Source organism: Bubalus kerabau, chromosome 5 (genome assembly GCF_029407905.1).
Source record: "Bubalus kerabau isolate K-KA32 ecotype Philippines breed swamp buffalo chromosome 5, PCC_UOA_SB_1v2, whole genome shotgun sequence".
Taxonomy (NCBI): Eukaryota; Metazoa; Chordata; class Mammalia; order Artiodactyla; family Bovidae; genus Bubalus; species Bubalus kerabau.
The window spans coordinates 8,472,706-8,494,226 of record NC_073628.1 but is presented as its reverse complement, the minus strand read 5'-3'; the positions used below and the strand labels follow the sequence as shown (position 1 = coordinate 8,494,226).

The 21,521-nt window shown below is 58.3% G+C and overlaps 3 protein-coding genes across 9 annotated transcripts; all 3 read left to right on the top strand.

Annotated features, from left to right (window-relative positions):
* The first annotated feature begins 3,160 nt into the window (after positions 1-3,160).
* Positions 3,161-9,117, top strand: KCNK4 (potassium two pore domain channel subfamily K member 4). The gene is made up of 6 exons (XM_055583706.1): positions 3,161-3,421; positions 6,583-6,706; positions 6,834-6,994; positions 7,184-7,370; positions 7,869-8,008; positions 8,704-9,117. The coding sequence occupies exons 1-6, from the start codon at positions 3,233-3,235 to the stop codon at positions 9,115-9,117; spliced, it is 1,215 nt and encodes a 404-aa protein (XP_055439681.1). The 5' UTR covers positions 3,161-3,232.
* A 482-nt stretch (positions 9,118-9,599) lies between these two features.
* Positions 9,600-12,777, top strand: CATSPERZ (catsper channel auxiliary subunit zeta). 6 transcript variants are annotated; one of them, XM_055583339.1, is made up of 5 exons: positions 9,600-9,866; positions 10,206-10,452; positions 11,456-11,574; positions 11,733-11,799; positions 12,528-12,777. In XM_055583339.1, exons 1-5 carry the CDS (start codon positions 9,846-9,848, stop codon positions 12,743-12,745), a joined length of 672 nt encoding a protein of 223 aa, XP_055439314.1. In that variant the 5' UTR covers positions 9,600-9,845; the 3' UTR covers positions 12,746-12,777. The 6 variants fall into 6 exon arrangements, 5 of the variants coding, with proteins under 5 accessions (XP_055439314.1, XP_055439312.1, XP_055439315.1 ...); XM_055583337.1 differs by having other exon boundaries at positions 10,116-10,452; XM_055583340.1 differs by having other exon boundaries at positions 9,637-9,866; positions 10,116-10,452; positions 12,541-12,777.
* Positions 12,778-13,483: 706 nt separating this feature from the next.
* On the top strand, positions 13,484-21,501 carry ESRRA (estrogen related receptor alpha). Of its 2 annotated transcripts, XM_055580929.1 has the most exons (7): positions 13,484-13,687; positions 15,200-15,536; positions 18,873-18,989; positions 19,151-19,279; positions 19,678-19,845; positions 19,944-20,213; positions 20,638-21,501. In XM_055580929.1, exons 2-7 carry the CDS (start codon positions 15,212-15,214, stop codon positions 20,895-20,897), a joined length of 1,269 nt encoding a protein of 422 aa, XP_055436904.1. In that variant the 5' UTR covers positions 13,484-13,687; positions 15,200-15,211; the 3' UTR covers positions 20,898-21,501. The 2 variants fall into 2 exon arrangements, with proteins under 2 accessions (XP_055436904.1, XP_055436905.1); XM_055580930.1 differs by lacking the exon at positions 18,873-18,989.
* The last annotated feature ends 20 nt before the right edge of the window (positions 21,502-21,521 follow it).

Below are 21,521 nucleotides of genomic sequence, written 5' to 3'. Positions count from 1 at the left end.
CCCACCCCACCGCCTCCTCTTCCACTCCGGAGCCAGCTACCTCTCCCGCGTCTGCCACTCAATAAACAGTGTCTGTGCCCCAAGTCCATTCGCTGTCCGTCAGTTGTCCGCTTGTGTTTCTCACACCATCATCTGTTCGGTCTAAGGCTGATTGGACACTGGCCCTCGAAGGGGGCTACTGGACTGGGCTGGGGCCATTTACCTCCCCCAAGGCTGGTGGGTAAGGAGAGGGACGAGCCTGGAGTCCAAAGAAAAAAGAGAGACCAGAAGAATCCAGCCCCCACTCCAGTCCCTTCCCTGCTTGAACAATTTCTACTCTTTCTTCGGGAACTGCTTCAAATGTCACCTCTATGAACCCTGCCATTTCCAGGTCAGGGAACTATGTCCCTCCCCACCCCACCCCAGGTCCCTTGGCACTGTGACTGCATGGCTGCCATGCATCTTACCCTCAGTGGATCGGGATTCCTAGGGACCCTGTTTCCCTGTCATTATGCCCAACCTGGCCTTCAGGTCCAGGAGTTAGTCCAGGACTGGTGGAGGAAAAGCAGCCCCCATCGCCCTAGCCTGTGTGGATTTGGCCAGGCTGCCCCTACAGAGTCTGCCTGGGGAGCCCCTTCCCTGACTGTCCCTGATAGTGCAGTCTCTGCCCTCTGTAATCACAGGCCTTACAGATATATCCTCTGTCCTATGGCTGGGAGTCATTTATCAGAGAGTCATTTATCTCGCCCATGTATCTGGCCATTTGGTCCAGCTCCTTGGAGCTCCTGGGGCCTAGCACTGAGCCTGCCTTGAAACCCTTCACCTGGGACTGTCCTGAGCCCCAGGCCTCAGTACCTCCAGAGATGGGCCTCTGAGACTCAAGAGAAGCAGCTCAAAGCTGAACAATCACTTTCAGTTGAAAGGGAAATTGCTGACATTTGTAGGGCACTCAATTGTGAGTGCCAGGCTGTGTTTCGAGCATTTACAAATACCGACCTCATTAATGCTCAGCACAGCATCCTGAGGTGATAATTAGTCATCCCTTTTCTGTAAGTGGGGACTGGGAGGCCTGGATAGTCTGGTCACCAGTCTAGGCCCCCTACTGTTATGAGGTGGTCAGCCCTAGAGCCCATAGTTAAAACCACCCAAATGAAGGCTGAGGACCCCAGAGGAGGGAAGGGTCTTTGGCAAGATGAGAGTTGCTAAGAAGCAAGCAAGAGAAGGGGGGAGATAAGTTCAGAGCCCTGCTGTTCAGACAGTGGGGGAGGGAGTGCTGCTACCCCTTCCAGGCTGGGATGGGCATGGAACTAAGGAGTGAGGGATGGGGATACAGGAGTAGAGGCAGGCGGTGCCCAGCTTGATTTCTCAGAGCTTGGTCCTAACCCTACCTCGGCCAATTCCAGGTTTCCTCCGTGGATCCCGCACCCCTTTGTCCCCTGGGGTCTCTCCCTCAGGAGTGCAGACCCCAAGGGCCAGACTGTCCCTCGGGGAGGGGAGTTGAGGGCCCTTCTGAACTGGTAGTGGGCCTGGAAGATACTGGGAAATTAGAGTGGCGCCGGCCCGGAGAACTGAGCCGGCTGATGTCCAAGTTGGGGCCGTGCCGCTGGCCACACTGGCTAGCCCACAGGGCCGGTACCAGGGCCCCAGTCTGAGATTCCAGGCCTGACCCAGCGGCGACCCCTCTCGGGCTCCTCTGCCACTCACCTCCCGGGAAGGGCTGGGTTTGGGGGGCTGGGCAACCTCAGGTAAGGGGCTGCGGAGAGCCGAGCCGGAGGCGAGGGCGAGGCACGGAGGGAAGCGCGGTGCCGGAGGGGTTAAACGCGGGAGGAGGGGGGCTTCTGGCGGCAGGAGGGGGGTCTCAGCACCAGCGCCCGCCCGCTCCGCCCCTGCCGCCGCCTCCGCGGCCCCGCCGGCACCGGCGAGGCCGCACGGGAGCCCGGGCCGCAGCCGCAGCCGCAGCGGGGCCAACAGTGAGTGCGGGGCGGAGCGGGCGGGCGCGCGGGCGCTGGGAGGGCGTGCGGGATGGCGGGGGCCTCAGGCCGAGCTCCCGGGCTGGGGCGCGCAGGGGGATACCGGCCGGGAGGGGGCCCACCTCCGGGAGTCCTGCGGCCATGCGTCCCGCCCGCCGCCCGTCACGCTCCGAGGCGTCGGCGTGAAGACGCGGGGAGGCGGTGGGAGCGAGTGGCGGGTGTGCGGTGTCTGGGCGGCGGGCGCTGCGCGGTGGCCCCGCGATCTGGGTGTGCGTGGACGTGAGTCTGTGCACACATGTGTGTGGGCCTCTGGGGGCCTTGGCCCGGCGCGCACGGCCCTGAAGGTCCGGTGTGCCCGGGAGTCCGGGGTGTGTGCAGGTGGACGGTGTGCATGCAACCGGGGCAGCGAGGCCGCCTAGAGCCGCAGGGCGGAGCGTGGGCGCGCGGGTCTTTGTGCCCGCGTGTGTGCGCGTGGGCGTCGCCGCGCTCTGTCCCGGGGGAGCCGGCAGCTGTCCTGGGGGATGCCGCGCTGGTCCGGCCCTGGTCGCTCCCATCCCGCTCCTTCCCGGAACCCGGTACCCTCCCTTCCCCTCCACCCTGCCTCGCCTCTGCGCAGCGACTGGGACCCGCCCCTGGGTTCCTCGAAAGCCCAGCGGGGCGCTGGGGACCCTGGGGGCTCCCAGCCCGGCCTATCGCCTCTAGAAGCCGGGCAAGGAGAGGCAGGAGGGGAGGGAGAAGCCGCGAAGATGCTGCTGCAACCTCGGCGGACGAGCCGGACCGCCATCCCCGTCCCCGCCCGGCGTGGTCCTCTGCTCCCCCTCAGCCCCCAGCTGGAAGGCGGGGTCCCTCTCCAGGCCCCCAGCATCTCCCCTCTGGCCCCGCCTCTCCCTGGGCAGGCTGTCTCTGTTTCCACCTTCCACTCTCCGTCCTTTCCTTTCCTGTGCCCTCTTCTCACACCCTGGAGTCCCGGACTGGGGCTGAGGGCCGGGCAGTGGAGGTAAGGGGGAGGACCGAGGTGGGGGTGGGGTGGGCACTGGGTGTGTCCTGGTACCAGGAGCGGGTTGATCAGAGGGGTGTGAGGAGAGACCCTCTGCAGGTAGTAGGGCCGGGGGCTCCCAGGACCTTTGCGTGTGTAGGGTTGGAGAAGGAGGGTGTAAGGGTGTCAGGCCAGGTGATTGACCCCGGCATCCCTGGTTCTGCCCGCAGTGACTGCAGCTCCCCAGGAACCCCCTGCCCAGCCTCCCCAGGCGGGCAGTGGAGTTGGCCGGGCCCCTGGGCGCGCCATGCGCAGCACCACACTACTGGCGCTGCTGGCTCTGGTCCTGCTCTACCTGGTGTCCGGTGCCCTGGTGTTCCAGGCCTTGGAGCAGCCCCATGAGCAGCAGGCCCAAAGGGAGCTGGGGGAGGTGCGAGAGAAGTTCCTGAGGGCCCATCCATGTGTGAGCGACCAGGACCTGGGGCTCTTCATCAAGGTGCGTGGGTGGGGGAGAGACCCCACAGCAGTCACCCGTGACCCCCTGACACTAGCTGCATGCGGCTGGGGCCCTGTTCTGGAGTGCTGCTTCCTGACCCACACCCCTGAAGGCAGGGTGCAGCTGGAGGGGTGCGGGGCAGAGGCCGGGATCCAGGTCTCTTGTGTTTTCAATATGGCGGCCATGGGCTGCATTTGTTTTCCTTGCTGTGCCCAGCATTGGGTTGCCTGGCGTGTGATAGTAATTGCGTGAAGGAACCCGTGAAGGAAGAAATGAATAAACGGCTGTAGCATATGAGATATGTTACGTCTTCCCAGGTCTAACTCACAGGTTTAGGGTTACCAGATGAAGGCTGGAACACCCAGTTAAATGTAAATTTCAGCTCAAGGATGAATACTTTTAAAACACAAATTTGTCCCATGCAGTATTTTTATTTGCTAAATCTGGCATCTCTACACTAGTTCCTGTGCTTCTTTAGAGTCACAGATGCCTCAGAGAAACCCAAGAACACTGTGAACACTTCCCCACCCCCTACCTCCAAAAAAGTGCACATATAAATACATACCCTTGATTTCGGAGGGTTCCAGGTTCCCCTAAGCCAATCCATGCCATCATGGATGCCAGCTTGAGCACACCTTCCTGCCAGGACACATGCTTGTGAAGTGAAAGCTAGAGGGAGTGCAAGTCAGGGATGGGGTGGGCTTTGGTCCAGTGACTAAAGGAAGAGTGGGCCGCAGCCTTTCATGCTACTGTCAGGCAAGCCCCTCTGTTCTCCCTCTGATTTCTGAGCCACTGTCATATTAAAAAAAATAAATAAAAACACCTAACATTTAACTTGATTACATTAATGTGTATTATGTTATTGAAAAGCTAACCTCCCCCCACCTTTCCTTTCCTGCCTGTTCTTATGGAAGGAGGAGGCATCAGCATGGGGACTCAGTGTTCCAGCTGATTCCCAAGGTGGCAGGACCTGGAGCAGAGTTGAGGGTGGGGTGGGGCCAGGACACAGGCAGCTTGACATTGTCTCTGACCCAGAGAATGCCCAGAAAGGCTCTCTGACACTCTGGGTAGGAGAGTGTCTGACCACACCACAGGGCAGGAGGAGAGAGGGAACCTGACCTATTTTATCTTCACAAAGGAATAGCTTTTCTCCTGGATATGAAAAAAGAAGAAAAGGAAGGGCAGAAACATGCAAGGCGGGCAACAGCTGCTTTATTTCTCTTCTATAATTAGCCAGTCATGCAGCAATTGTGCACCTACTGTGTGCTAGGTGCCATGCTGTCCAGGATAGGGTGAGCAGGGAAATTGATATTGGGGTGGACAGATGCAGGCTGTAGCCTAGAGGATGTCACATCTAGGCGAAGGCACCGATTCCAGGGAAAGTTCACTGTAGGATTTAGTAGAAGGGGAGCTTTCCTTACTTCCTTCTTTGTTAACTGCCAGCTGTATGCTGAGCCCTGGCCTAGGTGCAGGGTGAGGGTGATGGCAAGGAGGGAGATGCCCCAGGGTCTTTGGGAAGAGCCAGTAATTGGTGAAGCAGATGAGATGGGTAGAATTTAGAGATGTGTGATTGGGTTGCAAGAGACTCTCAGGCAGAGGAACAGCATGGAAAAAGGCGTGGAAACTGGAAAGCTCAAAGTGTTTTGCAGTTCTTGGATTTAGCAGATGCCTAGTCATTTGAAGCAAAAATTAGAACACCCAGAATGACAAAGGATTTTTTCCCAAGTTGTGAATTTATTGGAAAAGTGTTGCAAAATAAAATGAAATAACTTTTAATCATACACTTCACTTCTTGGCTTCATGAAGAGATTATTACAGGAAATGGAATCGTCTCAAAATCTGGGGATAAGGTCACTGTAACTTGGGCTCCAAAATGGAAGTCCCAGGAGAGAAGACTCGGGAAAGGGAGGTTGGGACCACATGGAGAAGGGGCTTACAGGCTGGGCTCAGACTCTATTCTGCAGATAGCAGAGAGGGATGGAAGATTTGGGGCTGTCACTTTAGGAAGATTAATTTGGAATGTGTCTTGCTAATGAGGACTGCAGTCAGAGAGAAAGAAGGTGGTTTATGACCTCCTTCACACGACCGCCTGTGTGTCCTGGCTCGGTGCTGCTTGGGGAAGGGCTCACTGTGCTCTGACCTCCATCACTTAGGGCAGGCACTCTCAAAACACAGACTCTGTCTTGGGAGGGAGGCCAACTGGCTGGCAAGATGGGCAGACACATGGCCATTTCATGAATGTAATCATATTTAATAAGCATCTGGGCTTCCCTTGTGGCTCATCTGGTAAAGAATCTGCCTGCAATGCGGGAGACCTGGGTTCGATCCCTGGGTTGTGAAGATCCCCAGGAGAAGGAAAAGGCTATCCACTCCAGTATTCTGGCCTGGAGAATTCCATGGACTGTATAGTCCATGGGGTCACAAAGAGTCAGACAAGACTGAGTGACTTTCACTTTCACCTTCAGTGAACATCTACTGTGTAGCACAGGGTTTGGTTTGGACTTCAGCAGGGTGGGGAAGGGTTTGTCTGTCCATGACCCTCCCCAAACTGGATGCAAAATTTGTTGGTATGTGAACCTTCCTGGAGGGAGGGTCCCTAACTTTAATCAGATTTTTGAAGGCAAGAGACTGACTCAAAGTCAGCTTCCTAAGGGGAAGTAGAGGTGGTGGGGTCCCTGGAAAGCTGAACTCATTGAGCATGGTGTCTACATGGGTAATCATTTAACAACTGCACAATGCTTGCTTTGTTGTGAATGCTTTAACTCTTCACAATAACTCTTTGAGGAAGGTACTATTATCACCATCCCCAACTGACAGATGCAGAAATGGAAGCGCAGTTCAGCTTCACTTAGCACCAAGATGTGAACCCAGGCAGGCTGGTTCCAGAGTCTGTGCTCCTGACCACTGTAAAACTGGAAATCTGTTATGTGAAATTAAGGGGCTGATAACTCAAACGTCTCTACAACAATGTGTTGGTCAAACAACAAAATTGGGCTGCCCAATCTGCAATGTCTGCTCTAAGGGACTGCCTTCAAGAAGACCAGAGGGCAGGGGAGAGCTGGGAGGGGTAAGGAGGGAAGCACTCAGAGACTGGAGGGCCAGGGGTTGGCCAGGATAGGAGGCAAGGACTGAGGTTCCTCCTTCTGCGCCTTGTCCTGCAGGATGTGGCTGATGCCCTGGGAGGGGGCGCGAACCCTGACACCAACTCAACCAGTAACAGCAACCATTCAGCCTGGGACCTGGGCAGTGCCTTCTTTTTCTCAGGCACCATCATCACAACCATTGGTGGGGGAAGGGATTGGGCATGGAGAGGGGGCAAGGGGTGGCTGGGCTTTCTCAGGGGGGAAGGTGCAGGGGGAGCTAGGGGGGTGCCAGGTAGCCCCTAGACCTGCTGCACGGCCCCTCTGCCCAGGCTATGGCAACGCAGCCCTGCGCACAGACGCTGGGCGCCTCTTCTGCATCTTTTATGCGCTGGTGGGGATCCCGCTGTTTGGGATACTGCTGGCCGGGGTCGGGGACCGGCTGGGCTCTTCCCTGCGCCGCGGCATCGGTCACATCGAAGCCATCTTCCTGGTGAGCTGCTCCAAGCCCTGTGCGCCCTGGCGTTGGGTTCGGGATACCCTTACCTACGTCCGTCCCAGCCCGGGCATGTGAGCGGGGCGGGGCGCCTGAATCCCGCGAACCTCGAACACTGGCTCCGAGAAGAGGGGGTGTGGGGTGTGAGCGTGGAGGTTTTGGTGACTCCTCGGCCCCTCCCTGCAGAAGTGGCACGTGCCACCGGGGCTGGTGCGAATTCTATCCGCGGTGCTCTTCCTGCTGATCGGCTGCCTGCTCTTTGTCCTTACGCCCACGTTCGTGTTCTGCTACATGGAGGGCTGGAGCAAGCTGGAGGCCATCTACTTCGTGGTGGTGACACTCACCACGGTGGGCTTCGGGGACTATGTGGCCGGTGAGGCCACCTTTCTTGGGTTGCTCTTCCCTTCCCACGGGCTCTGCCATCTGGCTTCTCTCTCGAAATTCCACAGGGCGCTTGTGAGCTCACACGCGCTTGCTCCACGCCCTACATCCGCTCACTGAATGCACCCTCACGTTTTGGCAGGGCTGCGACACCTCCTGCCTACTTATGGTCTTGCATGCCTGCACGCCCATGCATGCTCACACGTATATTAAGTGACCCCTTCACACATGCCACATTCTTGTACACGTGCACCCCTCACACATGCTCACATTCTTGCGCGTGAGCACCTCCACTTACTCTTCCCTTGCACACCTTCAAGTCACTCCCAGTCTGTCTCCTTGCGTCTATTCACGCAGTCTAGCTCAGACCCTTGGCCCTGGGGAGGGCGGATCCTCTCCAGGAGTTGGGAAGGACAGTGAACCCGAGACTTATGGGCTCAAGGCGTGTCTCACAATCAACTTTTTTCTGCCCTCTCCGGCGATGTCCCAGGGGCCAGTCCCAACCAGAACTTTGCAGCCTACCAGCCGCTGGTGTGGTTTTGGATCCTGCTCGGCCTGGCCTACTTCGCTTCAGTGCTCACCACCATCGGGAACTGGCTGCGAGTCGTGTCCCGCCGCACTCGCGCAGAGGTAGGCGCCCCTTGCTTCGACGCCGCGCCTGCGCCCGCGCTGTGGTGCTGACGCGCTGTTCCCCAGCAGCCGGTGGACCACCCCGCCTTCCCTTCCAGAGTGTGGGCTCCCCAAGACAGGGATTGAGGGAGTCACGGTGTGCACCGGTTGGGATCAAAGGGATAAGCTCGGACAGGTTTGCAGTTGACTCCAGTCTCTACTCTCATGGTTAAAGGTTACCAGATTTAGCCAATAAAGATGAAGGAATCCTAGTTGGATATGAATTTCGGATAAATTGCAGATATTATCTGAGTACAAGTATGTCTCAAATATTGCATGGGACATACTTGTACTAAAATTTTATTTGTTGCTGCGTTTTGTCGTTGTAGTTTTATTTATTGTTGTATTTTGTAACCCCCTCTACTGGCCGTGGAGTAGGTGGAGGCACAAAGGTCTCTGGGGACACGGGAGAGCTGATACAAAACCTCGGGTCTTTTCTTCTGGAGAAGGGAGCATTTCAGTGCAGGCGGAGGAAAGGAGAGGATATGGCTGGTGATGAGCTTTGCCCTCCCTCCTCCGGCCTTTTCCCACTCATGAGGCAGGAGGACCAGGCGGAAAAGAGGGGCCATGCCTGACAGGTGACGGCGCAGGCTCCCGGGGTTGCGGAGAGACGGTCGAGGATCCCTGGTCGAGGACTACCTTTCCTCCCTGCGCAGATGGGTGGCCTCACGGCGCAGGCCGCCAGCTGGACGGGCACGGTGACCGCGCGGGTGACCCAGCGAGTTGGGCCCACGGCACCACCGCCGTTGGAGAAGGAGCGGCCACCCCTGCCTCCACCGCCTTGCACGGCGCAGCCTGCCAGCAGGCCCCTATCCCCTGCGGCCCCGGAGAAGACCGAGCCGTCCTCCCCGCCCTCCCCGCCCACGCCGCCCACGCCGCCCACGGCCTCCGCGCTGGACTACCCCAGCGAGAATCTGGCCTTTATCGACGAGTCCTCGGACACGCAGAGCGAGCGCGGCTGCGCGCTGCCCCGCGCGCCACGGGGTCGCCGCCGCCCCCTCAATCCCCCCAGGAAACCGTCGCGGCCCCGCGGCCCGGGGCGCCCCCGGGACAAAGGCGTGCCCGCGTAGAGGGAGGACCCCGGCCCCGGCCTCTCAAAGGGCTTCGTTCTGGCCCTCTCACCCCGGCATGCTCTGCTTGTCTGACCAAAGAGCCCTCTCTCGACCGACCGGACCGAAACCTGGGGAGGAGGCCATGGGCTGCTTGTCTGCCACCCCCTGCTCCTGGCCCTGTCACTTCATCCATTTCCAGACTCCCACGGCTTTCTGTCTCGCTGTCCCGGCCGGGCCTGTCCCTCACAACACCTCACGACTGTGCCTCAAAGCCCGCATCAATAAACGGAAACAGTCTGCACGGCTGCGGGCGTGGAGCTGCGGGAACGCGAGAGGGTGTGCGAGTGCTTGCGTCGTCGGCCACCTCCCGGGCAAGTCAGGCCCCGCTCCCTCCTTCTCCTCCCGCCAGGGTCCCCAGGCCGAACCCATGCCCTTCCCGTCGGTCAAGGGACCGCACTCTCAGGGGTACTTGGACCGGTGTTTCTGCCTGGAAGTTGCCGGTAGGGTCTGGAGTGGGAATCAGCCAGGATGCGCGGGGCGTCCATCCCCGGTGCGGCTATGCGGCCAGGGATGGGGAGACAGAAGGGCATCTAGTGTGGAGGTTTGTAGCTTGAACTCTCCGGGCGCGAGACTCCCATGGGCCGTTCCGCCGGGACCCTGCCCCACCCCGTTCAAGGAGCGTGAAACCCCTCCCCCACCCTTCTCGCCCGGAGGCCTGTGGCAACTGGGTCCGTTGGGGCAGAAGCATGGAGGGAAAGCCTTTAAAAGTAAGAACTCTTCCTGGTCCTCCTCACCCTGCCAGCTCGCAGGCTCACCCTGGGCCCCTGACTGTCCTCTCATTCAGCCCTGGCTCAGGGCAGCTCCCAACAATCACCCCCCACGCCCCCCATCTCCCCCCGCCCCCAGCAGGGGAGTGTCGGCTCTGGTTGGGTTCAGGATCCCTGCTCCCAGCCTGCTCTTCCTCTCCTCCCGATTCCCCACGACCCTCGGCTTCCCTCGTTGTGTGTGGCCCACAGGCGTCGGCCAAGTCTTCGAGCCACCATGGCTCGGGCAGGTCGAGCCTGCAGGACATCCGAAACATGTGGACCACGGCTACTCTGTCTCAGCCGAAGCTGAATGTGCAGCTGCCCACGGTACGCGAGGACTCGGAACTGGAGGACGTTAGCGTAAGCGGTAAGACTCGCTGGTCCTACGACCAGAAGGCTGGCCACGACGCAGAGGGTGGCTGGGAAGCATCCGACGGCGGAGAGGACAAGGACACCTTCAAGCCAGAAGAGCCAGAGGAGCTGGAGCTTGGCGGCGATAGCTCCCAGGGAAGCCGTTTAGAGGAGGACGATTCCAAGACCGACAACGGTGTGTGGCCTCACCGGGCTGTGGGCGCCCGAGCTGGGGGGCTGGCCAGAGCCTCAATTTCTATTGCCGTAAAATGGGGGAAAACAGTAGGACCTAAGTTTCTAGGATTCCCTGGAAGGGGCGCCCCACGCTAATCTTTCTGGCTTTAAAGCAACCAGACATTCTAGGAACGCCCCCTACCGGGCAGGCGTCGCACAAGGTCCTGGGGCCATAGAGACAGGCAGGAAAATACGCAAAGGCCGTATGGAGTGTTTTCTATGGAATCACCGAATAGTTGAAAGGGAGTTAATGCCTTTTCTGTGGATTTGAGCTATTTGAGGGGGTGCCTACCTTTTATTCACTGTCACTGGTTACAGTTGTTATACTGTTTACTTCCAGTGAAAGTGAAAGTGAAGTCGCTCAACCGTGTCCTACTCTGCGACCCCATGGACTGTAGCCTACCAGGCTCCTCTGTCCATGGGATTTTCCAGGCAATAGTACTGGAGTGGATTGCTATTTCCTTCTCCAGGAATTTGCCATTTCCTTTACTTCCAGTAGTAAATACTATTTACCAGGCTGTTTGGGGCATGCCCTTCTCCCTGCCACCTCTGCTCTCTAGGCCTTCATCAGGGAATTGAAGCAGACAACAATATGCTATTTATTGAGCACTTGCTGTTGTGCCAGGCACTCAGCTTCCCTTGCATGATCACCTTTAAACTTCATAACCTCCATAAGGGGCCAGTCTTATTATCCCATTGTACAGATGAAGAAATTGAGGGTCAGAAAGTCAGTCACTGGCCTTAAGTCTCACAAAGTGGGGTAGTCCGAACTGGCATCTCGGAGGGTGGGACAACAAAGCCCAGGTTTGTAAACCCCTATCCCATACTGTTTCCCACTCAAGTAGTACCTGGAGCTGGTCTCTGGAGCCCCCTAACCCTCAACATACCTCTACATCTTCTCTGCTCCAGGGAAGCCCAAGCAGTCTACAGATGACAAATCCCTCTTTTCTCTTCTCCCAGAAAAGCCTTCCTCAGTGTCATCGCTCAATATCTCGAGGCACACACCCCATCGAGCCTACTGGGTGGAACAGCAGAGCAGGGTTGGAGGCACCAAGGAGACTGGGAGTATAGTGGGGGGTGGAGGGTGAGCAAGTGGGGGGTGGGAGGGTGGGGGTGCTTTGCAGGGTGGAGGGGCAGGCAGGTCAATTGGGGGTCTTGGAACTGGAGGGCATAGTTGGGGCATTTCAGCTGTGGGCAGAGCTGGGGTCCCTTGTTCATCTGAGTCTCTTGCTGCCTCTCCAGCTGCCCCTGCCCCTGACTGAACTGATGGAGAATGAAGCTCTGGAAATACTCACCGAAGCCCTCCGGAGTGAGCCTCCCCACCCCCTACTCCCCGCGCGCCACCCCCCACCCTTGCCCCCAACTTCCACAAGAGACCCTGGGGGATTTTGCAGGCCTTGGTCCTATAGGAATGGGGTTTCAGGATGTATCTGCCTTGTCAGATTCCCTTACCACCCACAAATATTCCAGAAGCTTTAGGAAAAGTAAAAAGTTAGGAGGCTGGGCACAGGGAGATCCAAAGGACAGAGTACGGAGTGACTGTCACAGGACTGGGCTGTAGCCTCAGTGCAGCCCCTCTTAACCTGCTGTGGCTTTTCTAAGGCCATTTCTCCACTTGCCTATTGGGAATTACAGCCTTTGTGTGGCCTTGGCCCCTTCCTAGAGCCTTTGGACAGTGGATTATTGGAGTAAATTTCCTTTGGTCGCCCTGCTTACTTTATGAAAGTCAGGGTTGGGTGGGGAGGGCTAAGAGCTAATGGCTTAGAGGGGGTGGTCCAAGAGGTGTCCCCAAAGCTTCCTGCTCTCAGTGCCCTAATTCAGGCCGGCAACATCTTCTCTAAATTTGCCTTCCTCATCCATCCTCCACCTCAGCACCCCATCCCACTCTGACTCTCCCATCTGTTTGGAGCACAGGTCTCTGACTTGACCATTTGAAACAAAACCACCAGGTTCCAGTACCCTGAAGATCCAGTTTCCCGAACTAACATAGACTGGCTGATGGGGAGGCCATGCCCCTGCTCACTGCCCTGAATACAGCTCTGCCCTCCAGGTTACCAATCAGAGATCGGCCGGGACCATTCCCTGACCAAACAGCTGCAGCGATACATCGAGGGGCTCAAAAGGCGCCGGAACAGGAGGCTGCAAGTCTTGGCGATCTGAGAGCACCGCCTCGGGCTCCAGCGAGTGCCCGACTCCAGCCCTGGTCCCTGTCCAGTACCCAGATCCAAGCCCGACCCTGCCCACGTGGAATTTGAGCCCTTAGAGAAATAAAAGAATCTGTACATGGTCCGTGAGTCAATGCGTGGCTGCCCGCTAGAGGCGGACGCACGTGGCCCCGCCTTTCCCTGTGACCTTCACTCGGTCACCGCAGTGACCTTGAGCGTTCTCCGTTCGGGCCCTATGGGCTCCGCCTTCCCAGGACTCGAAATCCAGGACTTATTTCATGTCTTAGGTCAGCTTCTCCCACTCTGGGTTCAGCAGCTTTGCGGGAATATGGGGTGTGCAGTGCCAGTGCCCGTTTGTGTTATCTTGGGGGAAAGGGGAAAAAGAAAGGGGTAGCACCTCCCTTCTAACTTAGGCGCGCTAGACCCCGCCTTTCATGCATATGCAGATACACCAGTCTCGGCGCTCGCCCCGCCCCCTATTTACATATGTATGAAGTCTCCCCCCTCAACGACCTCTCGCGAACAGCGCGCCCCGCCTCTCCCTTTACGTAAGAAGGCTCCTGGCCCCACCCCTTCCCCGGAGCCTCTCCGCGTCTCCTCTGGACACGCCCCTTCGGCCGCCTCCTACGCAAGCAAGTGCGCCGCCAGAGCTCGGCGGCGGCGCAGCCCGGACTTGCGCGGAGGCCAGCCCGCCGGCTTCGCCGGCCCCGCCCCGGCACGTCCCGGCGCGCAGGCGCTGCCCGCCCCACTTGCCTGATTAGCATAGGGCGCTGGGCCACGCCCCCTGCTTTGCATGCGCACGGCCAGCCCCGCCCCCGCTGTCAGCTGGAGGAAGCGGAGTAGGAAGCGGCCGCGATGTCCTTTTGTGTCCTACAAGCCGCCGGCGGCGCCGCCGAGTGAGGGGACGCGGTGCGGCGGGGCGGCGCGGCCCGAGGAGGCGGCGGAGGAGGGGCCGCGCGCGGCCCCCGGCTCACCCGGCGCTCCGGGCCGCTCGGCCCCCATGCCTGCCCGCCCGCCCTGCCGGAGCCCCAGGTCCGGGGGCGGAGGGGAGCGCCGCTGGGGGGTGGGCGGGCGGGCGGGGCTCGGGGGCCATGTGCGAGCGCGGCTGGGAGGCGGGCGGGGGGCGGGTTCCAGGCGGGGTCCGACTCTGGGTCCGGCCCAGGTCACGGTCGGCACCCGGTCGAAAGCCAGACGGGGTCAGGGTGCGGGCGGGATCTGGCGTCCAGGGCTTAAGGCGCCGGCCCGAGACCCGGGGCCAGTTCTGACTCGGGCTGCGGGTTCTGGCCAGGGTCGGGCTTGGGCTTCGGATCCAATCCCAGGGCAGGGTTCAATCCGGCACCTGGAGCATGCCGGAGTCCCGGGGGCGGGCCAGGGTGGAAGGTGGGAAGGGTTCCCGGTCGGGGAAGGGGCTTTGAAGACCACGTGGGGGCGCTCGAAGGGGCCTCGGGCCACCCTTCTCTCTGGGTCAAAGGTCATCGCACTGGCTGGGGAGAGCTTCCTCCTCCTTGGCGCTCCCCCATTACTTCCTGATAACCTGATAGAGGGCCCCCGCGGGCGGAGGGGGAGGGGAGACGCAGTAACTTTAGGCAACTTCCCGTAGGTGTGCGCAGGTTGGGGGGGCGGGCTGGGTGCCCCGTGGTGTAGGATTCTGCGGCAGCAGGAGTGTAAGAGCGAATGTGCGGAAGAGTGTGCAAGGAGGTGGAGCCGCGCCAGCGGGTGTGCCTGGGGCCAGAGGGGAAGATGTGTCAGGTGTGAGAGGTTCCGAATGTCTTTCCATAAGGGTCTATGCCTGTGTGTGTGTGTGGGGGGGGGGGGGGCGGGGATCATGATGAGAGTGTAAGTGTATTTGTGAGCGAGAGTGTGATTATGAGCCTTGAGTGTGACTTTGTTATGTAGTATGCACTTTAGGAGTGTGTGAAGGCAAATGGGAGCATGAGTAAGAGCTGGGGTTTGAGAAGGCCATGTGAGTGTGAACCTGCTCAGTAGAGTGTGACCGTGTGTGAGCATATGAGGGTGTGTGTGCAGGTGAGGACATCTGGAGACCCAAGTGAGTGGGAGGGTGAGGGTATACACACACCTGTGTGAGCACATGGACTGCCCTTTGGTGTGTATGTCTCTGTTTTGGCTCTTGAGTGGAGGATCCCCAGGTGTGGGGGGACTGCTGAGATCGCCAGCATCTGGAGAAAACTGAGAGATATCCCACTCTTGGCTGAGGATTCCCGATAGGGTTGAAGGGTGCTTGGGGGTAAGGTTTCCCTATTGCCTGGCCTCGGTGGGGTAGGGGTTTTCCAAACCTCCTGTAGGTTCCCATGTGGGAGACCTGCTGTCAGTTACTGGCCCTGGAGGCTCTGGAGACTCTGTTCCTATGGCAACAGCTGGGGGGGGCCCTCTTCATGGGCAGCCTTCCTTGGACTCTGTCCCCCCTCCACCCTCTGGCTAGGCCTGGAAGCCTGCCTAGGCCTGGGGTTGGGCAACCAGGGTGACAGGGTGTCTCCATCCCCCATCCCAGCTCCTCCCTGTGACCTGACGGGTCTCTTCCCGCAGGTGACCAGCGCCATGTCCAGCCAGGTGGTGGGCATTGAGCCTCTCTACATCAAGGCAGAACCAGCCAGCCCTGACAGCCCAAAGGGTTCCTCGGAGACTGAGACTGAGCCCCCTGTGGCTCTGGCTCCTGGCCCAGCTCCCACCCGCTGCCTCCCAGGCCACAAGGAAGAGGAGGATGGGGATGGGGCTGGGCCTGGCGAGCAGGGTGGTGGGAAGCTGGTGCTCAGCTCCCTGCCCAAACGCCTCTGCCTGGTCTGTGGGGATGTGGCCTCCGGCTACCACTATGGTGTGGCATCCTGTGAGGCCTGCAAAGCCTTCTTCAAGAGGACCATCCAGGGTGAGCCCCCACCCCGTTCCTGTGCCCTTTGCTCTCTGGGCTTGGAGCTGCCTAACTGCTGCACTGCTGAGTGCCGTGGTACCACTTGGGGTTGGCAGCCTGGCCCAGGTCCTCCTATGTCCCAGGAATGCCCTTTCCCTTAAGAGTTAAATAAAGCCGCCAGGACGTGTTGATGGATTGGATGTGGGATGTGAGAGCGGGACTCAGGATGCCTCCTAGTTTTCTGGTACCCAGGCCAGCACCTTCCACAGCAGCCCCTGCCTGCTTCTAAGCTTGAGTCTTCTGGCCGCTGCTATCCTCTCCCCAGCAGAGAACATGCCCTTTTTTGTGTTGATTTCCTGAAGCAGCCCCAGCACAAGGCGGGTTTTTATGGTTAACTGAGAGGGGACTACATCATATTTCAGCATCTACCTTTAACAAGACTTAGGCAGGGAATTCCCTGGCAGTCCAGTGGTTAGGACTTCTCGCTCTTACTGCCAAGAGCCCAGGTTCAAACCCTGGTCAGGGAACTAAGATCCCAGAAGCCACATGGTGTGGTCAGGGGAAAAAAAAAAAAAAAAAAACAACGATTATTAGGCATCCCTGCCAATAGTACTCAGTGAATTTTTCCACTCAGCATATCAAAATATGAGTGAGCAAGATGGCGATGTAAGAAGCATTATTTGGGATGTACCTGTTACTTATATTTTTATATAAACCATTGGTTACTTTGGGGCTATAATACGTAGGCTTTTTCAGAGTGTTTCTTGACTGTCAGGCACCGTGCCCTATTACATTTAAGCTCTGTTACCCCTCACAGCAGTCTCTAAGGTACTAGCACGATTATAACTGAGGCCCAGAGAGGTTTTCAAAACTTGGTTCAGGTCCCACGGGTAGAAAATGGCAGCAACAAGATTTGAACTTGGGTCGATTGAGGTCCAGAGCTAAGCTCGTAAAGGCCAGACTGTTGCCTCTGCTTATTACAAATAACTCCGGGCAGATGCCTCATGGCCGGTTGTGACATTCTAGCAAGTTTTGACTTGGCTGAGACCCACTGGCCTAAAAGCTTTGTTCCCTTCTGGCCCTGCAGACCTGAGCCAACAGGTCTGGGTTCAGATGTCTCGTACCCACCCTGGAACACTTGGTTCTCTGTTGACAAGTATTTGTCGAGCATTAGCCATACACAGTGATCATTGTGGAGTATCTAGGTGCTGGAGCCTGCTAAATGTCTTACCTCGATTATCGCATTTTGTTCTCACAACCCACCTTTGTAGGAAGTAGTTTTTAATCATCCCAGTGTTACAGATGGGAAAACTGAGGGTCGAGGGCGTAGCTGTGGGGCTTGCCCAAGGTCACCCACTTGGTAAGTGGCAGCCTCCAGAATCCTCACTCTTCATGAACTTGTGCTCTGCTGCCCTGGCCACTGTTCCAGGTGTGGGGACACAGCTGGGACTAAGGATCACTCCTGTCCTCAGTTTACATCCCAGCAGAGGAGGAGAGAAAACAGTGAACTGAGCACAGTTGTTATTAACAGCTGTGGTAAGTGCTGGGGGGTCAGGAGCAGGATGAGCCAGGGAACCTGGCTGGGCCTGAGATGCTGGAGGGCCTCCCTGAGGAGGCGTCTTAAGCTGAAGAAGCCCAGGTAGGGTGGAGGAGAGAGCAGATTGTGAGGAGAAATTCACTTTGGGTATGTTGGCCGGTTGAGCCATTCAGTCCTGGGGTAGCCCAGGAGCTGGGAGGGCCACCGTGCATTCATTCAGCCAGACCCTGTTCCTAGCACTGGGCACAGTCCTGGCCCTCATGGAACTGGCACTAAAATGGGTAGACAGAACAAAGAAGATAAATATGTACAGATGTTGCATATTAAACGGTGCTAAGAGCTCACGAGAAACCATAAAGCAAGGGCAGGAAATATACAGCAGGGGCAAGTGACCAGAGGTGTCTGTGGAGGGACTCTTGGCATTCTTACCCAGTGGCTGGGAAGGCCTCCCCAGGAAGGAGAGATCTGAAGGAGGTAAGAGACCATGCACCCTGAGGCAGGGCCTGTTTGAGGAACATTGAGTTGGCCAACAGAGCTGGGCAGAGGGCAAAGGGGATGAGGTCAGAAAGGTAGCGAGGAGCTGGGATGCAGGTCTCATAGCCCATGGGATTTATCTGGAGGGTTTTTTAAATTTATTTTTAATTGGAAGATAATTGCTTTACAGTGTTGTGTTGGTTTCTGCTGTACAACAATGTGAATCTGCCATAACCATACATATATCTCCTCCTTCTTGAGCCTCCCTCCCCCACACCTGGAGGGTTTTAAGTAGGGAAGGGACATGATCTGTCTTAGAGGGTTTTTTTGGCTTTAGTTCCCTGACCAGGGATAGAGCCCAGTCCCTCAGCAGTGAAGTGTGGAGTCCTAACCACTGGACCACCAGGGAATTCCCTGTCTTAGGTTTAAGAGGATGCCTCTGTGTTGATAGTAACTGAAGGAGGCAAGGCAGCAGGAAGGGAGGTGAGAGTAACTCTGGTCAAGGGTAGAAACAGTTGCCAGGGAAGGAAGGGGTGGGCTTCTGAACGGATTAGGAGGTAAAGCCCACCAGAACCTGTCAGTGGCTTAGATTTGGGGTGGGAGAGGAATTATAAATGTCTCTTAGGTTTCTGCTTGAGCAGCTGGACAAATGAGATTGCAGGTTTTGGAGGGGTAGGTTGGGGGCTCCATCTAGGACAAGATAAGTCTGTAGTGCCTTCTAGACATGCAGCATGCCGAGGAGGCAGTGGGATGTGTCTAGAGTTCAGACAGGTCTAGGCTAGAGGTACAGATTTGAAAGCCTGGGTGAGATCACCATGGGAATGAGTCAGAGGAGACAGGTTGGAGGGCCCTCAGGGGGTCTTCAATGGAAGGAGTGTGGGCAGATGCACAGAAGCCCTGAAATAGCAGTGACGTAGGAGGAAAACCCAGAGTGTGGTATCCTAGAAGCAAAAGAAGAAAAGTGTTTGTTTCTAGGAGGGATCAGCAGTGTTAGATGTTAGTAATAGAAGGACGAGAACTGACCACTGGATGTAGCAGTGTGGAGGCCACTGCGGCCCTTGATGAGAACAGATGAGGGCAGCACAGCCCAGAGGTGTGACTTGACCAGAGGCTGGGGCCGGATGCCACCTGACTCTCCCCTGGTCCCAGCCCCTCCCTTGCCCAGGCCAGGATTCCCAGCCCAGCTGCCTTTCCCCTCAGTGCCCCGGCTTCCCTGGCCCATTCATAGCACTCCCGCTTTCCCCAGACCTGTGCTTGCCTGGAATGGCAGGGCTCTCCCCACTGGCTAGGCCCCCTCTGGGCCCCAGGAGGCTGCCACTGGAGCCCTGCCTCTTCCCTGGCAGGGAGCATCGAGTACAGCTGTCCGGCCTCCAATGAGTGCGAGATCACCAAGAGGAGACGCAAGGCTTGCCAGGCCTGTCGCTTCACCAAGTGCCTGCGGGTGGGCATGCTCAAGGAGGGTGAGCGCTGGCGGGGGCCTGGGTGAGGCTGGGGAGCTGGGTGCATGGGGTTGTGCCGGGTGAGGCCTGGGAAGTCCTGGCTGACTGGGCTGGGCAGTTGGGCTCTGGAGAGCAGGCCAGCCCCAGCCCCGTGGACACAGCGCTGTCCTGCAATTCTCAAGGGGTACGTCTGGACCGCGTCCGTGGTGGGCGACAGAAGTACAAGCGGCGGCCAGAGGTGGACCCACTGCCCTTCCCAGGCCCCTTCCCTGCTGGAACTCTGGCAGTAGCTGGAGGCCCTCGGAAGACAGGTGAGAACACGGTGGGGTCCTTGGGGCTCTGGGGTCAGGGTGGGCAATGTCTGTCTGATGTCATTCATACGGGATTGTAGTTATCTTGGGCGCTGGGACCCATGTCTTCATCTGTTCATTCACACATTTCCCTTGAGAAGTATTTACAAAAATACCCTTTTCTGTGTCAGACCTCGAGCAGTACAGCTGGGAACAGGGAAGGTTTTCTAATGCTCAGAACCTGTCCACAGACAGACGCTTTCCCTAGGAGATAGTGCGGCGTTTCCCGGAGAGAGGTGTCCGAGCCAGGCTGGCCAGTGGCTATTGAGGAAGGCCACAGGGGGCTGACTCTGGGAAGATGTTTGACCTGAAGGGCTGGCAGAGGGATGAATGCGTGCCTCTTCCAACTGTCACTACAGCCCCGGTGAACGCACTCGTGTCCCACCTGCTGGTGGTTGAACCTGAGAAGCTGTATGCCATGCCCGACCCAGCGGGCCCTGATGGACACCTCCCAGCTGTGGCCACCCTCTGTGACCTCTTTGACCGAGAGATCGTGGTCACCATCAGCTGGGCCAAGAGCATCCCAGGTAGAGGGCCCAGGCAATGTGGGGCTTCCCTGGGTAGGCTGGGCCCTGCCCAGCTCTGGTGCAGTTGCTTAGCCAACTCTGGTCCCCCTGCCCTCCAGGCTTCTCGTCGCTGTCACTGTCTGACCAGATGTCAGTACTGCAGAGCGTGTGGATGGAGGTCCTGGTGTTGGGTGTGGCCCAGCGCTCCCTCCCGCTGCAGGATGAGCTGGCCTTCGCCGAGGACCTGGTCCTGGATGAAGAGGGGGCACGAGCTGCTGGCCTGGGGGAACTGGGGGCTGCCCTGCTGCAGCTGGTGCGGCGACTGCAGGCCCTGCGGCTGGAGCGCGAGGAGTACGTTCTGCTGAAGGCCCTGGCCCTCGCCAATTCAGGTGAGTCTGGGGCTTGTACTGATGGGTTTCTCCATCAGGCGCTTTGGTTTTTAACCTGTGATGGTGGCACGCTCCCACTTTGCAGACAGGGAAAACAGGCTTAGGCAAGAACAGTGACTTGCTGAAAGTCACGAAGCCAGGCGAGGACAGGTCTAGGAAATGCATGCTGAATTCTGAGCTCTAGTGCCCGTGGTTTTGTAGACAGGTGAACCACTTAGTGGGAGGGAAGGGGAAGGGGACTGGAGGTGGCCATAGCTGAGGAAGGAGGAGTGGGCCCTGGCTCATGGGCAGGAGCAGCGAGTAGTGCTTCAGCAAATCTTGGTGTGGCTCCTCCTTGGGCCCCCACCTGGCAGTGCCCAGGTCGATGTGGCTCTGCCCCTTCTGGAGATGGCCCACATCAACAGTCTGTCATCTTGCCTTGCAGACTCTGTGCACATTGAAGATGCTGAAGCAGTGGAGCAGCTGCGAGAAGCTCTACACGAGGCCCTGCTGGAGTACGAAGCTGGCCGGGCGGGCCCCGGAGGGGGCGCTGAGCGGAGGCGGGCAGGCAGGCTGCTGCTCACACTACCGCTCCTTCGCCAGACAGCGGGCAAAGTGCTGGCCCATTTCTATGGGGTGAAGCTGGAGGGCAAGGTGCCCATGCACAAGCTGTTTTTGGAAATGCTCGAGGCCATGATGGACTGAGGCAAGGGGTGGGCATGGGTGGGGGTGCTGGCAGGACCCGCCCAGCATGGGGTCGGCCCCAAGAGGGCAGAGCTGGGGTCTGGGCAGTGCCACAGCCTGCTGGCAGGGCCAGGGCAACACCATCAGCCCCTGGGAGCAGGCCCTACACCCTCCCCTCCCCCCTCCTTGGGGGTGTTAGAAGCTGGGAACATGTGCGCCCAGGCTCTGGGCACAGTGCTGCCCCTCGCAAGCCATAACGTGCCCCCAGGGTGTAGGGGGCCTTGCGGAAGCCATAGGGGGCTGCAGGGGACATACGTGTGTTGGGGGGGGGGTGGTGGGCAGAAGCCTGATCTCAGGGAGGGAAGGGAGTGGAGGCCACAGTCTCCCAGTGGGTGATGCTTTTGCTGCTGCTTAATCCGACTTCCTCTCCAGAACGGAGAGGGATTTGGAGAGCAAAGGCTCCTGCTCCCTTTGCTCCTCTCTCATCATTTGCATTGGGCATTACTGCCCCCCCCTCCACCTTGAAGCAATAACTCCAAGCAGGCTCCAGCCCCTGGACCCCTGGGGTGGCCAGGGCCCCCCATCAGCTCCCACCCAGTCTCCTCAGGGGGGCAGGGAGAGCACTGCCTCTATGCCCTGCAGAGC

Coding starts and splice junctions, on each gene's coding strand:
- ESRRA (XM_055580929.1), top strand. CDS start 15,212: ATGTCCAGCCAGGTGGTGGGCATTGAGCCTCTCTACATCAAGGCAGAA. Junction 18,990..19,150: donor GGTGGGCATGCTCAAGGAGG/GTGAGCGCTGGC, acceptor GCAATTCTCAAG/GGGTACGTCTGGACCGCGTC. Junction 20,214..20,637: donor CCTGGCCCTCGCCAATTCAG/GTGAGTCTGGGG, acceptor CTTGCCTTGCAG/ACTCTGTGCACATTGAAGAT.
- CATSPERZ (XM_055583337.1), top strand. CDS start 9,846: ATGGAGGGAAAGCCTTTAAAA. Junction 10,453..11,455: donor CGATTCCAAGACCGACAACG/GTGTGTGGCCTC, acceptor CTCCCAGAAAAG/CCTTCCTCAGTGTCATCGCT. Junction 11,800..12,527: donor ACTCACCGAAGCCCTCCGGA/GTGAGCCTCCCC, acceptor CCCTGAATACAG/CTCTGCCCTCCAGGTTACCA.
- KCNK4 (XM_055583706.1), top strand. CDS start 3,233: ATGCGCAGCACCACACTACTGGCGCTGCTGGCTCTGGTCCTGCTCTAC. Junction 6,995..7,183: donor ACATCGAAGCCATCTTCCTG/GTGAGCTGCTCC, acceptor CCCTCCCTGCAG/AAGTGGCACGTGCCACCGGG. Junction 8,009..8,703: donor CCCGCCGCACTCGCGCAGAG/GTAGGCGCCCCT, acceptor CTCCCTGCGCAG/ATGGGTGGCCTCACGGCGCA.